The sequence below is a fragment of the Neodiprion virginianus genome, chromosome 1 (genome assembly GCF_021901495.1).
Source record: "Neodiprion virginianus isolate iyNeoVirg1 chromosome 1, iyNeoVirg1.1, whole genome shotgun sequence".
NCBI classification, from domain to species: domain Eukaryota; kingdom Metazoa; phylum Arthropoda; class Insecta; order Hymenoptera; family Diprionidae; genus Neodiprion; species Neodiprion virginianus.
The window spans coordinates 26,585,808-26,608,101 of record NC_060877.1 but is presented as its reverse complement, the minus strand read 5'-3'; the positions used below and the strand labels follow the sequence as shown (position 1 = coordinate 26,608,101).

Below are 22,294 nucleotides of genomic sequence, written 5' to 3'. Positions count from 1 at the left end.
TGACAAAGCTAAACAAGTCTATATTTCTGAGAACGCGAATAGGAGAAAACAACTTCTTGATTACGTCGCGTCGCAACAAATAGGTAAAACAATTGACATATTCGACGCGGTTGCGGTCACTTGTTTAAGATTGTCGAAGTTTAGTATGCCTTACGCCGAGTGATTAAACAGCAAATTTATCCACTCACGACTGTTATGTCAACCGATTAAAGGAATCTACTCGTAAGAAAAACTTACACCTAATCATAATACCGAGTTAAACATGGTTAAACGTACCGGGACACGGGTCAAACACGCTATTCGCCAACATTCGACCAGTTCCACTTCCATGATCAACTATCACTGGCCAGTGGGCGTCGCGTAATGGCGGCCAAGCTCTCAAGCGCCGCTAGCGTGACGACGGTGATGCTCAGAACTAAATCCGATGTTGTTTTCTTTCGTTGACGCGTTTAAAAATGGAAAGCATTTGAAAATTGATTCAAGAAACAGAGTTCTATTTTCTTGACTATAATTCTATCTTTCGAGTTCTGAAAGCAGTTAATGACACAATAAATTGATATGTATTCTTTGGTGAATTGTTAATAACTCTGGCAAAGAGCATGTGCCATCGTATGTATTTATTAACGTATTCAAAGAATAATTGAATTTACTCCTCATGTTAGGTTAATTTTCTTCCTCTAGTATTTTTCGCATTGTCGTTCTCATTCTCGGATTTTTTTTTCCTACATGCAACAACTAAGTGAAATTGCAAACTGTTATTGGTTCAAAAAAGATACGAGTTTGTATTCTGTGCAACTAAGTCATTGAAGAATTATTTGAAGGAAGCAACCATACTTTAATTATATTTCCGCCAATTGAGAATCAACTTTTCCATTATTCTCTTATTTTCATGCAGAAAATGGGACCTGTCAAGGAAATTTTAGAAAAATATCGTTGCTCACATTCTAGTTCCATTGTTAGTCAACCTATTCGGACAGATAAAGTTGCTTGCATGGTAACGTCTACACCTTTGAAAATAAACAGAGAGCAGCATTCGAAGCTTGAATGGCCTTTCCCGGTAGAAGAAAGTCCGAATCTCTCTCTTGACCATCATTCCCTGATAAAATGTGCTGCAAATAGTACACCACCATGTAAAAACACTAAGGAGGGTAACAATTTAGAAACCTTTACCACTGCACCAACTGGATCGACTGATAAAACTTGCTTTGTAACACGGAGTACGGCAGCAACCAGTGACAAAAAGAATTCAGGACCTAACAACGTTGATTTTGCTCCTAGAAATGAGGTTGGAAAGTGGAAAATAATGAACTCAGACGAAGAGAATGAGTATCAGAGCAATAGAAACAATTCTGTGAAGAAGAAAAAGTACATTAAAGATAGAATCATCAAATCATCAACTAACACACGATGTTCGACACGGAAGAAGGAACTACGGAAAGTAAATTACAGCATCAACAGCAGGGAATCTTTATCAATTTATAAAGTAACTAATAATTTGGATTCCACGAATGAAATATTTACAAAGTCTATTAGTAATAGTAGTAACAATGTTCTTTTGATCAAAAAACCACTAGACAATGTAGAGATTTTACAAACCAAAAGTATTCGTCCAAAGATTACATCCTCAATAGCAATACCAAAGCAGAAAAGCTCGTTTAACAGAAATAATGATACACCTGTAGTTAGAAGATCAGGCAGAAAAAGGTGTAAACCCTTGGAATACTGGAACGGAGAGAGGTTCAAAACAAAAAGAGATGATTCCCCAGAATTTGTGCCGACTATAGCTCACATAAATGGAAAAGGAAAAAAAATGAAGAAGATACGAGATGCTAAAGCAGAACTAAAAGACATTCGACAGAGTAATGAGGTTTCGACAAGTACTCCAAATATAAAAACTTCTGATAAAGCTAAAACAGAACTCACGAGTGAACCATTAATTGAAGAGAGAAATGACAACGGAGTGATGTTGAATACGAAGCCTAGGCGGAAGTCCAAGAAAGTAGTTAGATTTTCTGCAACCACAACTAAAACATCAGGCAGCCCTGTGTTCAAGAAAAATTTAAAATCAGGTAATAATTATTATGAAAATCTATGCAGTAATAAACCCTAATGTAATCTTGAATATAATTTCAGACTGGCACGTAAACTTTCATGGAATAAAACGGACGCCAAAAGTGCTATTGAACTTTGACAATTATAGTATTTTGCCTGGCTTGAATACAGTCATGGGATTTGTATCAAGTTCTATTGTACAGATGCCCCCAAACGGGATAAATAGGAGTCAAGCACCAGATCACCATCATATGGTAGTTGTTGACATCTACATTAAATAACATAGACCTCAAATTCATACTCAAATCTAACACGCTTAGTTTGTTTTACACTGTTCTGTTATATTTGACAAACTTTTGCAGGTATTTTGTATTATGGCGGGTAATATTGTAGTAACAATTCATGAGAAGAGCATTAAAATGGACACTTACGGACATTTCACTGTACCATGTGGAGTTTCGTATACTCTTGAGAATGTTGGCAAGAAAAAAGCTATCCTCAGCTGCTTCCAGATTGCCAATGCCAAATATAAGTGAAAGTGTGACCATGGAAAGATAATGACTAGTTTTTAAGCTTCGAGTAGAACTTGAACTCTGTGAAGTACTTTTCAGCAGCTTGATTTGAAAATGAATTTCTATTTTATGTACCTATGTGTTAATAACTCATGTATTATCATAATAGCTAAACCCAAGGTGGTTGATTCTGACCGATTCGAGTCCACTGGTATTGTTTGCTAACATCCAATTAACCTGTACAGCCGGCCACAGAGGTGGCCTTGAATCGTGTTTACATATCAACAGGGCTTAAACGAGCAACTTAAGAAAATATATATCGTATATTTAACAAGCGAACAACTTTTTTATCACTAAGCTCTGTAAGTTCTTACTCAGTAAAAGTTTATCGAATTAAAATCTTGGATTTGGTTTCTGGCCATATGCCGTTTCTTTCAATAACCTTTTATACTCTTCTTGCTTCTGTGCTTGTTTGCGTTTTCTTTCCAATCTTCGTTCCTCCTCCGTCATTGCTACATAGTTAGAAAGCATTATAAATAACACAATCAACATAACTAAGACGTGGAGTCAATAGCTTCAATTAGTAATATTCTCCAGTAATTACCAGCTTTATCAACCTTAACGCAGCTTTCCACTGGGTGAAGAGGTTTTGGTGATTGTATTTTTGGTTCTTCATTATTCGAAACTGATAAAACCTCTGCAAGATAAGTTCTGTTAAAAAATTTCCATTTTCTTCCACAGATGCAAATCGCACAGTATTAAATTTCAGAAAAGACGCATTCCTTGGTAAAACTGACTATTATATCTAATGTCAATACCTCGATTATCATAATTGAACGTAGCGCCCTGGATGTCGCACCTTGGCGATGGTGTTTTATGCGGCGTGGATTGAGCATTTGGAGTCATCCGTAGCAGAGGGGGAACCATCTTTTGTGGTTCTCCAATATGAGAAATGGTTGAAACTGAACTCTCGGTTTTCGGTTTGGTAAAATTTCGAATTTTTGTAGCAATATCACCACCAAAGCACAACAAAGTGTTTTTCATAGCATTTGTAATGGAACCCTGTAATTAGAAATACTGCTTTACAGCAATCAACAAGAAAAAGTGGGATTCATCCATGGTGTAAGATAATGCCCAAGTCTTACAGTTCTCGCTAAAAATATAATTAAGCCCTTGTTGGGTCCTTCCAAGTTGCTGTATCCTACGTCCTCGTGAACAGTTCCATCTCGTAATTGAATTTTAACGAAGGCTGCGCATCCGACCTGATATTTGCCTGTGGTGTATTCGACAAAATCTGAAGACAGATTACAATTGCATATAGAAAATTATGTGCAGATAGTAAAACTGGAGAGTAATTTAAATTAATAACCTGCCTAAAGTTTGACTTGTCACAGTATGATTCCATTTGTTTGTACCAAAGATTTCATTTGCCAATGAGATAAGATCATTCTTAGTGCATTGATCGCGAATATCCACTTCGCTTACAGTTAAATTTGGACAAATCAAAGTTTCTTTGGAACCAGGCTAAAAATAAATTTACAAGGTGAAATTTTATTATCCGCCGTCCAATAACTATTCGAAAGTTTTATAATTATTTCCTTCTGACGCCATTCCCGCTGAATTACTTTGAGCGAATACATCGCAACGATCAAAGTATGCACTGTAAAATCGAAAATACACAAAAACGAATGACGATACATGTCTCTTGATTATTTCATTAAATTTAAATATCCGTCAGCTAAATCATGTGCTGCACGCAACACGTTTTTCGTTTCTGAAAGGTAAATTCAACAAGTGGTGAAAGATTTTGGACAGGTTTTTAGGTTATGAACGTCCTGCGCGGAACTGGCGGGAAACAATAATTTATGTTTAAGCAAATACAGCGCACGACGTAATCGCTCTTTGTGCTTAACTCGTAAAATGAACGCAGCAAAATTATCAAGTCGACAAAACATACTAATAACTCGAGAACGTACGATTTTTATGCACGACGGTGGATTCATCGCGACGTTGGCAGATTCTCCACTGATTAAGTTGATTTGTACACAACGGATGTACGAAATGTGTATACCTAATACCTATTAGTAACGTACACCGAAATTCGAACGATATTTTCGTTCCATAAATGTAAACATGATTTTCCTAGACGTGGTATATGACAATGTTACAACCAAATCGTCGTTAACCTTCGCAAATTCTAACATCATCCTAAGTTTACTCAGCATTTTCAATGTCTAATAAGGATATAAGGCATAAGAATTTCGGAACAGTTTGCTGCACCTGCCCTTGCTATTGCAGCCTAAGACATCGGAAATATTTTAAGCTCGGTATATTTATTATTTCTCTTCTAATAATTCTTCAATCTTCACGAACAGCTTACTACTTTCATCGCTATCCCGGGTAGAATTTTCCATACTTTCTGAAAATATAAGATAATCTCCAGGTCGAAAAATAAAAGCGATGACACTACATCGTGTACGTTTTGTACTTTTATTTAATTACATTTACAAAGTTTTGTAGTCACTAATTCGACACGTATAAATGTAGTTTGCAAAAGAAATTTAAATTATATGATAACCATACAAGCATCATCCGCAGCGTATTGCGCGCATTAAAACACAATTTTGCGTGTGAAAAATAACAGATTAAACACAATTTAAGTATTTAATATATCGAAAAATACAATAACTTATGCGTACGTAATTATTAAATTAATATTTGAATGGTGGGTTGCGAGTGATTGGAAAGTAACAAACTATATATTCTCTGCGTATATATATTATAACAACTGTTGCCTATTAATAATATGTAAAATCCGGTTCTTGGATGAAAAAGCCAGCGACATTTCAACTTTCGACGTACGGTTATTTGAACACAAGCGACGAACATGATTACTGCGACTACGATGCGACTGCAATACGTCACGTTATCATTAGATAGTCGACTGACAAATCATGATATTCATATTCGATCAGCCGGCTGATCACCTTATACCTCACATACCGCAAGTGAAATAAATTTCCAATGTCCAGACTGCAGCGCAAAGTTAGCCAACCACTATATTATGCATAAATACCTCGGTACGATAAAGAATAGATATTTATTTCGTGCTCGTGTTGTAAAACATGGGAATATTCAGTGTGCAAGGGGGAAGGAAATACGAGGATAGGGGGGGAAACAGGATTTCGTTCAACAGGTTACTGCAGCAGGATCTCGTAGTCTGGGAAAGCGACTTCGGCTCCTCCGAAAGGAATGTAGAGGACACCGTGCGAGGCCTGAACTTTTCCGATGGACAAAGTTCCCTCGTGGTTGACACGCCCGACGAAAAGTGGCTCTCCGTCTTCGGATTCCCCGGCAGGCAAAGCGTTGGGGGGAACGTTTCCTCCGGAAGTCGGGACCCACGTACCGGAGCTTCCGCAAAGGACCTGGATTTTATCAAAAATATTACGACTGTTGCCTATCCCCCTGGATTTTCCAAATTTTCGAATCACTATCGGCAAACGTCACGAACCTGGTATTCAGGCTTTCCGTGTTCGGCTCCTCCCCACGCGATGTAGCAGACGCAGTGGCTGGGCTTGAGCTTGCCAGGAATCAGCGCTCCTTCGTGTCGGGCTCTCGCTACGAAGAGAGGTTCTCCGTCTTGCCCTCCAGCCAGGGCACCGGGAGGCACAACGCCACCGGAAGCGTCAACCCAGCAGCTTGCACCACCTTGCATGGGTGGCTGCATGTAGGCGGCAGGTGCCGACGGTGGGGCGTCTGCGATACGTAAAAAACGTTCAATGCCAGATCCGGTTTCAAGGGAGATGAAAAACAAAGGAGATGTGAAAAAGCGGCACAGGATGCGAATGAGAAACGTTTACGTGTATAAGAAAAATTCAACAATTTGTTTGACCCTGGAATGGTACACTTATTTATTTATTTATTTTTTTTTTTTTTTGTTTTTTATCAACCACCTAACTATTATACACTGGGGGACAAAAATTTATTGTGTTTATTTTCTCTGTTTTTTTTTTTAACGAGGGAAACGATGGTACCGTTTCAAATTTTTCGAAAATTCGGAGTGTGTCAGAATTTGATCTGAAGGGAGGGAAAATATTGAAAATTTGGCACAGTGACGATGATTTGAAATCAACGTGGGCTACAAACGTACTCCGGTGTAACATTCTAGGGTTGAGTTGAAAGAAATATCGAATTAATGATTAGGTTCAGGCAGCACTGTGCTAGAAGAAGTTTCAAAATTTGTCATTATACACATATTTTTATCTTAATGCTACAATGTCGAACACACCAAGCCGGTATGACTGGTTTTGAGTTTGATAATATCAATCAAACAACAATTTAAATCTTGTTATTCCGTACTCCTGTGAAATGACTACCGCTCTTTATTTTGGTGTAAAACTGGCAATCAGAGTCTAAGTATTTTGCGTTTGTGCCATATTTTCAGCGCATTAGAAATCATGCGGTAGTCTTTTTACAGAAATTCGAACAGAATTTCACACATCGGGATACATTGTACCTTACACGATGATTTGTTAGCCAGGCCAATCGGCAACACCATTTACGTGACAAACACGCAATAACATTCAACGAAGACAAACTGAGACAACATGTAGTTATGTGGCAATCACATAAGGTCATTTCGTGAAAACAAACGGGCACATCCCAAGATACACACAAGTATACAACATGCAACGTATACATATAGACAGAGATCAATACGTTAATTTGTGAAGGATGTTTTTGAGCAGATATTATCATGCGAAGACGGTATAATGTAATAAAGTGAGACGAAAAAATTTGCGAGCTGAAATAGTGTATAAGAGAGTAAGAAAAATAGCCGTAGTCACGTGATTACCAAATTAGAAGAAGGTCAGCCTAACCTTTGATAGTTATTAGGCACTTCATTGTTGTTAACATTATACGTCGCGATAAGCACGGAAGCGATGTCAGCTTATAGAGTTTTTTTTTTTTTAACAAGCAGCACAAGTTTTGCCAATTGTATTATTTCGAAATACAGTCCCATCATCAGTGAACTGCAGCACCATACTATGTACGCACCACATTGTCTTGTATTTGAATTGCCTGCAATTTAATTACTGGCTCCAAGAATTCATTCAAGCAATTTTACTTGACACTTTTCAAAACTATAAATTATTCAATTGTGATCAATAGGTTAAATGAAGAATGGTTGAATGGGCAATGTAAAATTATATTAGTCAATATTCGAAGCCATCGTGAAACGCGAAATCAACACATGAATTGCTCAATGAGATGGTCACTGATTTCGAAATATTAAATCACGGCCATTCATATTCAAAAGATCTCGACGGGAGTAATCTTTACTACCGAAACCAGATCCGAAAGGTCCGATACATTTTTATAAACCATCGTTCTACAGCTCCGATCTCGTACAGAATTCTGCATCCACTTCGAGAATGGTGAGCTTTAACTTTCATCGGAATGACAGATTTTGACAGTACATCGTTTTCGTAATATCTTTCAATTCACTGCGAGCTTACTTTTTTTTCTCCGGTTTTCCTGAGCTGTAAATTACGTATAACTCAGGCTTAGAACAAGACGTATAATTTTCAAGCTGACTATCTCAGGGTGCGGAGAAAATAGGTATATTAAATATATAATTTTATAGGTTTGTATAAGTGTTTTGATTACCCTGGACATGATTCGCGAAATATCGGATTCTAAGTCTCTGACGTAACGCGGGTAACAAGAGCAAGCGATAATTTTGAACGTGGCTTTAAATTTACGCAAATAAATACGTAAACCGTACCTACACATGTGTAGCATCAGCGACAAGATCCGTGTAATTTTGGTCGAAAGTTAACGGATATCATGATTCGAAACACGTATTGTACCTACGTTCACGTCTCAGAGTATCATCATTTTCCGCAATGAAGCTCAAACTGATGGGAATTTTTTTCAACTCGAAGTCCCGAGGCGCTGTTGAAGTTCGGATATCGATACAGCGATTAAATCACTGCAGTCAAATCAAACCAAAGACAGTATCGTGGTACGGATGATGGAACTCTTTGGACATTGATCGAGCACTTGGAGAGATTGATGATTAATTCATTACAGATAACAGCAGTGTTTCACTTGTCAAGTGCCAGATTTGAGAGAATCCATGGTAATTTACATTTCTGCGGTGGGCCAAATCCTGGCGTAGGATGTGCGGGCCTTGGTGGTTGTGTGCCAATCGGTCCTGCTGCCGGTCGGGGAACCAGGACACTCCATTTCCCGGTTGCGCCCCAGGCAGTCCGAACACCCACGTAGCTGATGCCGATGGGGTTTGGGTCGCGCCATTCCATGAGCACAAGCCCGTTCTCATTCCCGACACGGACGACGATATGTCCGTCGACCCAAGAGATTGAAAATTTCTTCCGCTCGTTGGCGGACAGGAGGTTGGGCGTCTCGGCGCGAACCTGTCCGGATGATGACGTTTAGGAGCGGGGTTGAAGTGCCGGATTTCAAAAATCCCGAAAGCGCATAACTCGGAATTATTTGATCGCGAAAATTGAAGTCATGGAATCAAGCTTTGAAGAAACAACGAAGCTTCGAATGGCCGGAAACCCGACGGCTCAAAGCTCCGAAATGTAAGGTTCCTAACATTCGAGTTACGATGGAGCAAAGTTCGGAAAATTAAAATATAGTCACACAGCGTAGTTTACTCGACGAATGGGTGTAAGAAATCGAAAAAACCGAAAATCAGAACAACCAGGATTCCGAACGTTAAAATATCGAACATTCAAAACAAAGAAAAATCAAAGTGGTGAAATTTCACCACGCCAAAAATTTACAGGACCGAAAATCTTCGATCATTCGGAATTTTGATGTTTCAGATTTTTAAATTTTCTGTTTTTCGCACTTTCGAAACCTTGACATGTCGGAATTTCGCCCTTTCGGGACTTTGAGTATCGGCTTGCGGACCATTCCCAACTCTGATATTTCGTCAAAGTTTGATATCCTTACTTTAAGTTTCGCCACCGAAAAATTCGGAATTTGGCGCTTTCGGAACTTTTTAAATTCGGAACTTCAACCCTGCCTCGATTTAGAAAGGTCCTTCGGACCTTCGACTATAAAAGGACGATACGCGATTCGTGCCAAAGGATTGATATTACAATTTCGCAAAAGTGACGAATCGACACACCGCGATACGAAAAGATCCAATAGTTGAATTTGATCATTCGTGGATTTCGCGTGACGCTAGTTTGAAAAGCGTGGAAAAGCCCGGCTTTGTCGGAACGAGGAAATCCGATGGCACGTTCATATTTCGTTTTGCGATGCATCTATTAATCGTAAGAAGAAAACTTCGAGGATGAACCTTGTCGGGCTGCTTGCGGTCGTATCTGATGACCGAGGCTGTGTTGTTCCATCCGGCTAGCAAAACTTCGTACATCGGAGACGTTTCGCTCTTTCCTTGGGTTAGGGCAATGTGGGCGTTGCTAGGCGCGCTGACCTCGATTTCTACTCTGCCACTTCTCACGGCATGGAAATTGTACTTCAGCTGATCAGCCGTTTTCAGGGTAACCCGACCTTGTCCAACGTACGAATATCCCGGTATTAAAAATTCACTCATTCATTCACCACCCTATCAATTCTGCAAATTTCTTTTCATTTGTCCCGACGATAATGTCCACGGTTAGACTTTACTCTGCTTCCACGCCCGAAGATAAGCAAAACCTGTCATTCCTTCTGTTTTCTACATGTATTACACACTTGTATCGTCAGCTTTGGCTCGTCGTTACATTGAGTATAATTATAACGAGTTATCGTTATATTTGTAGATGAGGCTTCCCCTCGGGTCATGCGACGGTTACTAGCCGTACGTCAACAAGAAAAATTTGTACCTGCATGTAAAACAATCGATGCTGTATAATATAAATACACGATACAAGCTGCTGACTGTATCCCACGTGGGTACGTTAAATTTGAATGACAGCCTACGTCGTCCGAGTTATTTCCAGCATATCACACCGTCTACATCGAATTTGGAAAAGGGTAGATTCGAATTACGATCACTTCGTGACTGCGACCGATTACTTATGTTCCCAAAAGCAGGCGTGGCCCAGGCAGCGAACGTGAAACATGAGGAGTGTTGGTATGTAAGACAGGATGCAAGTGTGGAAAAAGTGTGTTTGATTTTCGAGCGGTATAGGTATTATAGCGTGTATCTGGGGCGTGCATTGGATATCAAGGCTGTAGGTATGTAACATCGCAAGGTCCGTACGGTAAAACAAGCAAAAACGATATGTCACAAACGGTGAGTCCAGCAAATCTTTTCTTAAAATGTTTCGTACTTTACATACCGCCAAAATAACCGGCAATACACCTGCCTGTGGCAACCAGGTAGTTTTAGGCAGATCCCAAGGTCCGAAATTGGGCCGAAAGGTAGTGGAAAATGTGTTTTTTATCAATATAATTTATAGATGAAATTTTTATCGAAAATCTATTATCCAAAGCCTCCTGTGAACAATCTACAACTTCTTAAAATCTCACTGCTTTTAATGCATCGCATTTCGAAAGTATGAGATTTGATTTACGAAACGATCGACGCAGTGGAAAAATACTGCGCGTTGTCAGACGCAGCTTATGCGCCTACCTTCGCAAGTGAATTTAATCCGATGGTAGAACTCGTCGGCACGTGTGTATAATACTCGACAGGCTTGAAGCATTAAATTTAATATCCTACTCGCCTGTTCGAAGTAACCTTTGATGCAGTGGTTACCATACTGAACACTACAGATTTGAATTCGGACCGCTGATCGAGTGGGACTAAATTTTATAGTATTTTATAGTCCGGAACTGTGACATGTAGAATAAAGAAGGCGTGTAAAAATCAAATCTAGGTGCTACGCTGCTTGCAAATGAAAAGAAATAGTAGTTTTAAAATACTTGTGTACACGTTATACGGTTTATCGTGTCTGCGATAGTCTTAATCTTCCGTGATAAAAATACTGACCTTCGATGATCCATTCTCCAGTCGCACCCCAACCAGTGCAGACACCGAAGTAGCCGATACCGAATGGCTGTGGGTCGGTGTAGGACAAGAAAGGATTCGGTTCATTTTCCCTGCCGACGTCGAGGTTGCCGTTGTACCACCTTTAAAGAAATGTGCAACTGTCAATGGAATCGCACATCGCGCGATGCGACCAACGAGTATGGCCGAATTTCGCAACGATGCGGAATTAGCTTCGTTGCAAAATTCCAAGGTCGGAATCCACGTACCGGATCCAGAACCCGCGGAAATCGCTTTCGGTAAGAATTCCCGGGGTATCAGCCTCGGCAACTTCAGGCTTTGATCTGTTCTTGCGGATGACGGACCTTGCATTGTTCCATCCCCCAAGGAAGACCTGTTGTCAGCATAATGTAACATCCGGTTAGCAATGCTTCGCCGTGCAAGAATTCGAACGTTGATGTACCTACGCAAGATGCGAATCAAGGATTTTCAGATTTCTTTTGGAATTTACCTCGTACATGGGATCACCCTCGCTGGGGCCCATGGTTAAAGCAATGTGGGCATCGTGTCCGGCCTTGACACGGAATTGTATCTGACCAGAAGCTACTGGGAAGAAGTTGTATTGAAGCTTGTCTTCCGTAGATAGCGCTATGAAACACAAATGAAAGAAAATAGTTATTTGTAGAGTTTGCAGTAGCTATCGTACACCAAAATACGAAAAGTTTTTTTTTTTAATTCGCGTACTTATTTTTAACCAAACTGATTGAATTTCTGCAAAAAAAGTACAAACAATGACCTACGCAATTAAAACAGAGAGACGTAATTCAGAATACAGCTGCGTAAATTTGTACATAGGTATATAAGTTAAGAATATACAGTCACTACAAAAACGATGCATTTTGTCTGATAATTCAGTTGGGTACCAGAGGGTAATTAAGCCACATTGAATCAATAAGGACGTTAATAAGAATAATAAAAAGTAACGCGTCTGGCGTCCAGACGCCTCGGCGCCGATGACGCGATCCTGCGGCATAACCATTCGGACAAGGTTATCTGGCAGTGATGCAGGACACCAGAGGATCAATAGCTCAGGTTTCCGAGTTCTTGGCACACATTCTCTGTGTATATAGTAAACACCCCGAGCAGCGAAGCGAACGCGAAAACTAGTGATGAAAATTGATTTCTGTTTTCTTCCACCCCATAGAACGTGCTGAAGTAAAATATCGACACGCGATCCATGGATTCATTTCCACGTCAGTTTTACGGAAGGACAGGAACAAGATAACGAAATAATGAAACGAAAGGTCATTTGGCCTTCGCTCCTGCCGAACTGACAGCTCAAAGTTGACGGGATGCTTGCCGTGCATCATGACGTAAGCTTTGTTGTTGGAACATTGAGAATAAACGATTATACTAGGTCATGGCTTTATGGAAAAGTGAAATGAAATGAAATAGGCATCCGTGATGAAGTTCGCGAGTAAAAATTTTCCTCTTGAATTTTATGAAATTCGTGGTATTACATCGATCCCCACAATTTCTTATCAACTTGAAACTAACACTGAAATTTTTATCATGGTCCGCAGCGTGTGCTCCTAGTGCTGTAATTAATCACAGAGCTCGGTTTCCACTGTAATTATAAAAGGTCGAAAACCCCTACAAGATCTGGATAATATAGGATCAGCATGCGAGACGCTTCGAAGCTGTCACACCGAGAACAATCGAAGTACGTACAAACATTCTGGCTACACGGGGTCATAACCCGTAATTCCGGTCCTACGGGAAAATATTACCTCTGATTTTAAGCTAGCGATATTACGCGAAGATGATCCTATAGTAGTTTGCGAACGCGATGCCAAATCTTTCTTGAATTTTTAAAAATATAACATCTTCAGAGTCTTACAACGATGCCGGATTTTTTATTCTAATGAAACGCATACCCATATTGTACTTGAACAGCGTGTTTGATAGGTATCCCAGGTCAGTCGTGGAGAAGATCAAAAGTAGTATTAAACCTTTGACGAACAACTTTTTCAGCTGTAGACTATCCTCCTCTACGGAGGTCATTATATTGTTTAAAAACTATTCACGTTGACACTAACAAGTTAAAAGCAACATATAGCACCGATGCTACTGTAAACAATCGTCAACGTAAAACATTATACGAGTACGCATAAAATTGTTCGCTCGTGCTTCAGTTCCAATAGATACGTCAGCCCAAACACTTTTTATACAATATTCTGTTTGTATTATTCTAATCTCTCCATAATCGTTATTTTGCGAAGCGTATTTGTTGTCAACGGTTCAGGTGTCAGCTCCGATCCCCTCCAGCCTTACAAGATCGCGAAACTGATACAGAGATCTGTTGTGATAGAAAATTAATTTTGGCTCATGACCACTACCCGATGAACATGACTACAAACTGAAAGCCGAAGTGAGACGGTAAATAAACGTAAGTTTTATAAATAGTAACTAATGTCATGCAAACGAATATTGTACCCACGTAACGTATAGATATAGAGTCATAGCGGCAAATTACATCACTCCTGTAATATAACGACGCGGAGCTGCTCACTGACCAGCGATTCTCAAGCCGGAATTTCGAATTCTTATACGTGTACCGACTGCACTAAAGCTGGTATAGAGAACGTTCGGCTTCATGCAAATTACAACCAGGCACTCAGGCGCTCCGCGTTTAGTGATCAGTTTTTCGATGACCTCGGACTTACCGTAGTATCGAAGGGTGAAATTAACAGTGTCATGGAATTGTTCTGGACGCGGATTCTCAACGTGAGCCAACTTTTCTAGAGAGCAATCGCTAGTCTGCGGAACGGTGTGGGAATGACAATGATTGAATCAGCCTTTGCGGAGTCTCCGGCCCTGGTATAGAGTATAACGTCATCGTGTAAGTTAGGAGCGTTAAAACGCATGCTGCTCAATTCCCGCAAAATAAGTTCGTTGTTAGCCTCGTCGAATCTTCGATTCCGTAACAATCACGGTGTGAAGTCGTAGCAAAGGATAAACGCGAAATAAAAGAAACGTCGCGTACTGAATTAACTGTACTTTGGTGCGCCTCGAAAGGCAACGAGGTCATTGAACCCGCCTAGCAATGCGCTCTCAAGTACGTACCGCAATAATTTGGCACGTGGAGGACGGCCGATGAAACGATAGTCAGTATTTTTAATAGGAATAACGACACGCCCATTATTTTATTTGAAAAACCGGACGATTTTACATAACATTACATTTTGTCTACAGTTAAGAAGGTGGCGTTGGAACGCATTATGTGTGCGCAGCACCGGGCTCGTAAGGTCATGTGAGATAACCGCCATGGCTTTGAATGTCGCCGGTCTGTCCCAAATAGGAAAAATTGTCGGGTATAACGTAAAGGGAAATCAGAAAAAGATAACACTAAACGAAGCTTGACGCCAGAAACGTTGTGCGCGGTTAAATTAGAAAATACTTTTCTTGTGTGACGGGAAAAATAAAAGTATTGGAATTTTTTATTTCAACTACATTCCTGTCGGCGTGAAATTTAAGCGATAATTATAAAGTAACAATTAGGTGATATTTGGATAGAAATACGATACTCCGACACGCTTCGGTGACGTAATGCTTCATCAATTACAGTGTGATTGGTTTATAATCCTACTGTATACATATTGCGAAATTAAAATTTATAAATTTAATTATTACGATGGGAAGAATTTTTACTGCGCTAAATTAACATATTTTCTAAGAATGTTGGTGGATAATATGGTTCTGGACAATGTGTCTAGTGTTGCAAGCTTGCAGGGCGTGCCTCGTCTCTTCAGACCGCAACACAGCATTAACTACAGTCTTGCCCCTGGTGTGCAGGTTCTTTTAGATGCATGAAAACAATAGCGAATAGGTGAAAAGACGGTCGGTAAATCGGCTTGAAGCGAACCCGGTTAAACGCCACGTCAGCAATAGCTACGGTGCTGCGTGTATGCAGACAAGTTCGACATAGGATCTCAATGCTGGATCTACGTCATTCATACTTGATGGATTCTCAAAGAGGAAACGGAAATTGGCGCAACACGTATGGTTCAAAGCTCTCATCTCCGCAACGTCGCCGGTCTGTCAAATTTAAGAGAAGATAATTTGTCGCAGAATTACGAGGAGTAATTCATTGGGCACAATTGCACGTAGGCTTCGATTGAATCAGAAGTGATTAAAGTCGGAGATCGCATCATCGCGGAATGAATCGCGCTACGTGACGTATGCATGTCCATCAGTGCAATTATCACCGTTGGAACGAAGGCTCTATTCGTCTTTTGTGATAAATGGGGTCGCGCCTAGAGCCACGAAGTGCTGCTTCGTGCTGCTCTCAGAGCCCGAGTTGAGGAGTATCGCACCGGCGAGCGGAATGCGGGCTGCATTAAAAATAGAAGAACCAATCTTCGGATTTATGCCTCGGAGCATTTAGAATCTTAAGGCTCATATATCGACTGGACCCAGAAGCGCCTCGATGATCGCATCGCTTGCTCATTCGGGAAGGGAAAATGATGCGTAGTAAAACCGTCCCGAAGGACACTGCTTGCCTAGTCAGAATGCCGGCCGGCTTGTCAAACCGTTCACTGACCACGGAGCATCAGCCCCGCCCCGACTATATTTAGTAGTCACTGGTAAAAAAAAAAAAAAAAAAAAAAACACGCCAATAGATCTCTGACGTTTAGCATTCTTGAAACTTTCCGCCATTGGTGTGTATGCAAAAGGTTGTATCGAAATGCGGGATTTTCTCTGGCTGCAGCTTCTGCGATCGAAATCGAGCACCGATGTTCGATCGGATCTATCGGAGATCGTTGCTATTTTTCTAATCTAATTGTAAGCAAACGCATCATTTGTGCATGGAATTCGTTGATTCGATAATAACCGAAATAAATCGTACGTAGGTACGGAATGCCGGTTCGATTGCGTAACCAACTGGTAATAGATTATTGTTTGAAAATAATTTCGGACAATCCGTGACTCGGGTCTTACAAAATTTCCAACTTTACGTATGAATCCCTTAACGCTGAACACCTGTCCAAACAATTCCGAGCTCGAGAATCTTACCAGAAAGTTCGAAACACGCAACGAAATTCGTTGTATGGGTGTAATGAACTAAACTCTAGGATTACAAGTGAATAATCCACGTAGCGAACTGTTTACAGAGAGGAGTCAAGTCAACTAACACTTTGTCAATTTGATTAACACTTGTGGGATAAAATCTGGAGAATTACTCACTGTGTGCCATGTTTGTTGTCGTACGAAGGCTGCTTTGAACGTTGACAGGAACTGCGAACTAACGCCGCTGAGATTCAAACCGTCACTGTGAACCGTCCGCACAACTTTTCTCCGCGTCGTTGGAACAACGTTGATAAACGCGCATGCGCGTATACATACACACGGATACGGGAACGCAGAAAAATGCCACTGCAAGTTTGCAGCTTGTTCTTAATTAAAAATTGTGCATGAGTCACATGAGAAGAATAAGTAAATATAGACGCTTGAATAACGATGGACGAAGACTGGAACAAGGTTGTCCGGTAGATTGTAGATCGAAAACAAACCCTGGTAAGCTGCGTAGGTACCCATGGGAATTACACGTCTTGGTCGAAGCTTTAAATTTAATTATATATTTTCGATGCCAGCGTCGTGCTCGATCAAAAGTTTGCGGATTGTGTGGAAAATTTCGACAATAATTTCGGTTCCGCATAAGTAAATAGCGGTAGTCGTTTAACATTTACCTCGCAGCGAATTGAAACTGAAAATCCAGCATCATTAGTGTATTTTCATATTTTTATGTGAATTCTTATGACCTCAAACTAGAAAATATTTAAGCCAGGTAATATTCTGTCTTCCCGAGAGTTCGTAGATTTCTATGAATAACCGGAAGAGTTCTATGAATACGTTAAGTGGATTATAACGATCAAACTAAAAGACAATCTGTGCAGGTATAACTTTTCGGGGGATTTAGATGAACTTGGCAATAAATTTTAATAACGTTATCAAAAACCGTGAGACATTTTCGAAGAAAATTTTAGAGTCCTCTAAGGAATACGAGAATGTCATTGTTTTCACCAGAGTTACGGGATCGAATTCTTGTTAAATTACATCACGCCAATTTAATGTAATGCAATGAAAATGTTTTCAAGGCAGTACAGTGTGGCGGTGTTATATTGTAACAGATAAGACATCGAGAAAAAATTTATTTTGTATAAAAATTACATGGTTCGAGAATCGTGGGAAGTACGATACAATTACTAATTACTTCATTTTCTTTGCCCAAGTGAAATATCGTTGAGCTAATTGTATCGAAAAACTTTCTTGCGCTATTTATACTCAGATGTCGAATTTCTTCTTTTATTGACTCATTAAAAAACGTGTAGAGACAGAGCTGAATCACAACATAATCGAACGCTTGCGAAATACTCTTGTTGAACATTTTCATCATATTTTAATTTTAAGCGTGATCAAAGACACAGAGACATCGTGTGATTCATTCCAGAGTAATCTGCTCGTCTTATAACCTGTCACAGTAAATAATAATACCGCTAATCTCAAGCTTATTATAAGTAACTTTGCGACTCGTTATAATGTATGTATTCAATACTCTGCTTCCATTGTTGGGTAACTGAAATTCCTGCATTCAAATGATACGGGAGATTTTCCATAACGTAGCTTCCATGATAACTACTTGTCACACCACGGAGTGGCATGAGACTTTATTATTAAATACTACATTTGGCTGTGAATTTAGTAAAATATCAGATAATTTCTAACATAACACCGTAGCAAGTAATATTATATCTTTTTGAACGGATTGCCTTGGGTGATCTACGGGTGATTAATAAGCAAAACGAGAACCTAGCCCTGTGAGAAATCACAACGGTGACGTCACAAGTCGGCAATGATACTCGCGTGACATCACTGGCAGCTAGAGAATATCAAAAACATATTTTGCCTCACCGTTCAACGGCATTTCAGACTGTAAGCCTCGATTTCTTCACTCAAATTATTACGGCACGTATAACCGCATCAATCTCCACTGCAACGGGATGCAGGGAAGGACATTCGCGGCAATGATACGCGAGTTACGTCGACGGCCAACAATAAGAACACGTCATGGATACCACTACTACACCCAAAGTTCGAATTCGTACAATTTTGTGTCCCATCGACCCAAAACGACCTTGATGGCTAATTAGGCGACCTCGTGCAATAATAGGCAATAGTGGTTCGAATGAATCATTCATGAAATGTAGGCGATCTAACGCGTCATACGTAGGTATGGTGAGTCTGCCGAACCGCAAGCACCATACCGATGCGACTTGCCCGTTTGCCCGTTGCCTGGTGCGCATTTTCGTTATGCGAGCATCCGTACAACGGCGATCAAATAAGTATATCTACAGCGGCGTTTGTAGGTGTGCATGAAAATGGCATGAGGAAATGGTCACGCTGTGTTCACAGAGGCGCTTCCCTTATGATTTGCGCAATTTACACGGTTGTCGAAACGAAAAAAATCGTTACCAAGCTGTAGTGGTCCTCTTTCTTGCGTCGTTATATCCGAGGTGAATGATTATTGCCACACAATGGTGCGTCGTATAATTAATTTACCGACGGTGAGACCGTTGCATCTGTGTACGCAGAGCCGATAAATTTTCCGCTGATGAAACATTATAAATTATTCAGTTCACGTAACGTGACATATAATTTTATCGGCGCTAAATTGAAAACCGTACGCGTTGCGATGGCTGTGCTACTGCACAAGGTCCTTCCGAAAGGATGTTTATCTGTAATATGATAAATTGTATTCGGGACGTAAGCGTATTATGGATTAAAACAACTTTAAATTTCAAGTTCCATAACAAAATACCTCACACGATTAAGAATGCAGCGTTTCCCTTTTGACTGTACATATTTTAATTTACATCTACGAGACATCTGACTTTTGTGAAATCCCGAGATGAGGTTACTGAGTAATTTATTGGAGCTACTAAATTCACGTTTAATTCTTTAGGTCAAGCCTGAGAGATCAGATTACTAACAGGACTCTGAGTTCTGAACGAAATAGAACTAACAATAAGTGCAATCCGAAAACGACCTCCTCCCGAGACTTGGTTGCAGCGGTATCTCGGAGCTGTTGTCTGACATGTACGGGTAGAACTCACTGCCTGACCGTGCGCGCATCATTTCACTGTCTGACTGGCACGGGTAGCAGCCACTGCCTTACCATTACGTTTTACGTATCGGGCGTTTTATCTACGGCCGGCTTGCCTGGCTGGTACACGCAGCTTTCACTGCCTGAGTATTAACTGAACAATCTACTGACGGACCGCAGGTTCAACAGTGGCTGACTAGGACAGAAGCGACTACTGATATCTTGTCGACGCTCAGTGACCAGGCACCGATGGCTGTCGTGCTTGCTGCAGGTATTCGACACCGGATTAGCGCTCTGCGCATTTGTTGGTAAGAAAATTAAAGCTTAACAGGGACGTAACCTAGCATTTAGAGGCACGGACGCAGATTGGGTTACCTGAGTACATAATGAAACATATTTTTCCAACGAAATATTACGAATTAATTTTTTACCCACTGTTTCAGGGGCCTCTGGACAATGCCCCGGCTTGGGCATCCTAGTTATGCCTAGTTATGCCTATTATGAAAAATATTTACTTATATATAAGAGACTCTTGACTTGCTCACTGTTTTGTTTTTTGTTATTTTTTATCGAATGCTCATCACCTTTTTTACCCTGTGTCGATGTTCATGATATTCGGAAAAGTACATAAATTGTCCTTTGCATTGGCCACACATACTGGTCCGATCTCGTGTACATATCGTAATTAATTGGCACCTGGCCATGAGACACATTTTGATATCAACTGGATTGCCAAACAGCAGTAAAACATTTCACCGGAAGTCGCTAACTGTTAGTTGTCTATAAATTGTGGGAAACTAGAAATACGTTTTACAGCATAATCAAGGCGAAATGTGTGCGCTCATGACCGCGGCTAAGTTGGGTAACGAAGAATCCGCAATGGTTTCAGCGTTCGAACATCGCTTGTGGCTCCGAATCGGCATGTAAATATGTTCTGATTTAATACTCAATTACTTTAACAATTTTGTGTGTAGCAAATACTTTATCAGTTTCACGTGAATAAATATAACATTTTCCCGCCCACTCTTCAGCTGACTAAAAATATGCTTCTTATATTTGAAACGTGCGCAACTGATAATGCACAGATGGTACACATTATTTGGTATGCGTAGCGCCTGCAGATAGAGTGAAATATGGAGAATCTCTTTCAACAAATATTAACTACTCATTATTTTCCTCCATGCATATACCTATTCTCTCTTATCTACATAATGAGATAATTATGCAGGAGCGAAAAGCTTCCCAAATTTAAATTGAAATCATGGGCCTTTTGCATGCACAATGCGCTATACTCGTAAGTCGTAATGACCAATCGTAGCATTTTGTTTCTGACTTGATTGTCGCGAAGAAATCGCCTGAAGGATGTCGTCTATTGACGCTCCTGATTCGTCCACAAAATATCTCGCCAATGACGAGTGAATTTGAAACAAAAGAGTAATGTATTCAACCATATGGCACTGCGCGTGTTCACACTTGTAATTTTTTCCCTACAGTCGGCTTGCGCTTTGACGTGCGGCACAACATGTAAATTAACAATGATTCGCTATCGGTCGACGCGCTGCAGTGAAACATATTCAATAATACGTAGATACGCGTATAAGTAACTAAGCTGCTCGCAGCTTCACCTGAAATTTGCGTTGATAACATGTACTTAAATAAAGAAGTGATAATATGTAGCCAAGGTTCGAGATGCATACGGCAGCATACCATATTTGTAGTTTTGCTATCTTTGCGTTCTTACCTACATTTAAGGACTTGCTGGACAAAGGAAACTATATTTGTAACAGATCCAGTAACAAGGATGCAAAGTAAGCAGCTTCATTAATTTTTCATCGGCGAGGCAGAGACCAGTAAAAAGTGCGCAATCATGTAGACCAGTTTGTTTAGCCATATTACTACAGTCGACCACTGCACAGCCTGCACAGCATCTGGTTTAAGAGAACTTGAGTTATCCTACATTGAGCGCCACGTAACTCTCGTATTTATAAACCTTGCCTTTCTCGTTTGTATGAGAAAAGCTACAAGCCTGCGGGTTCGTTGAAGTTGCCGTTCGTCAGAAACAAAACAAGCTGCTTTCAGACACTTGTCTCTTCGTCTTTTGCAGCACCTGACGCACACGAGTTGCGGTCGGTTAGACCGTGGTGGCATTCAGTGTGAAGGCATACATATCCTCGAAAACACGCAAAGGTGAAAGGTTTCGAAAGACTACCGTACAAAGATGCATTGCGTCATTGGTAGAATTCGTAAAGCAATCGAATCTGGTTATATCCAGATTTTAAACAGCTTTATAACAGAGTGGCCGCTTATAGCTTGTCACAATTCGTACACGCATCGCCGGTCGCATTTGATTATTTTTGTTTCTTTTTATCTCTCTTTTTAATAAAGAGCCAACGTTACGTGCGTGATTAATTAATCTGTACTGACGCGCACGTTGAGTCATTCATTAGCGTTACTTACTATCCAGAATCGTTCACCTAGTCGGCAAAGGTGACGAATGCCGATTGGATATATGCGCTATAGAAATAAATGTAAGGTACCATCAGTGCGGCGTATTGTGCGTAGGTTTTGAATAAACAAACTTCCCAACACGGC

General features: G+C 40.3%; 3 protein-coding genes across 6 annotated transcripts; 1 reads left to right on the top strand and 2 right to left on the bottom strand.

Annotated features, from left to right (window-relative positions):
• The first annotated feature begins 425 nt into the window (after window positions 1–425).
• On the top strand, window positions 426–2,698 carry LOC124305939 (uncharacterized). 2 transcript variants are annotated; one of them, XM_046765985.1, is made up of 4 exons: window positions 426–609; window positions 896–2,069; window positions 2,134–2,306; window positions 2,415–2,698. In XM_046765985.1, the coding sequence occupies exons 2-4, from the start codon at window positions 899–901 to the stop codon at window positions 2,586–2,588; spliced, it is 1,518 nt and encodes a 505-aa protein (XP_046621941.1). In that variant the 5' UTR covers window positions 426–609; window positions 896–898; the 3' UTR covers window positions 2,589–2,698. The 2 variants fall into 2 exon arrangements, with proteins under 2 accessions (XP_046621941.1, XP_046621935.1); XM_046765979.1 differs by having other exon boundaries at window positions 426–2,069.
• On the bottom strand, window positions 2,390–4,889 carry LOC124306030 (DNA repair protein RAD52 homolog). Its single transcript, XM_046766135.1, has 6 exons — window positions 4,541–4,889; window positions 3,938–4,088; window positions 3,710–3,858; window positions 3,383–3,626; window positions 3,169–3,261; window positions 2,390–3,076 (listed from the first exon to the last, which is right to left on the bottom strand). The coding sequence occupies exons 1-6, from the start codon at window positions 4,565–4,567 to the stop codon at window positions 2,958–2,960; spliced, it is 783 nt and encodes a 260-aa protein (XP_046622091.1). The 5' UTR covers window positions 4,568–4,889; the 3' UTR covers window positions 2,390–2,957.
• Window positions 4,890–5,040: 151 nt separating this feature from the next.
• On the bottom strand, window positions 5,041–16,940 carry LOC124305951 (uncharacterized). 3 transcript variants are annotated; one of them, XM_046766007.1, is made up of 8 exons: window positions 16,786–16,940; window positions 12,050–12,186; window positions 11,808–11,932; window positions 11,542–11,681; window positions 9,904–10,115; window positions 8,719–9,004; window positions 6,076–6,320; window positions 5,041–5,989 (listed from the first exon to the last, which is right to left on the bottom strand). In XM_046766007.1, exons 1-8 carry the CDS (start codon window positions 16,793–16,795, stop codon window positions 5,762–5,764), a joined length of 1,383 nt encoding a protein of 460 aa, XP_046621963.1. In that variant the 5' UTR covers window positions 16,796–16,940; the 3' UTR covers window positions 5,041–5,761. The 3 variants fall into 3 exon arrangements, with proteins under 3 accessions (XP_046621963.1, XP_046621954.1, XP_046621972.1); XM_046765998.1 differs by lacking the exon at window positions 16,786–16,940 and adding an exon at window positions 13,476–13,617; XM_046766016.1 differs by lacking the exons at window positions 8,719–9,004; window positions 9,904–10,115; window positions 16,786–16,940 and adding exons at window positions 10,889–10,915; window positions 13,476–13,617.
• Window positions 16,941–22,294: the final 5,354 nt, after the last annotated feature.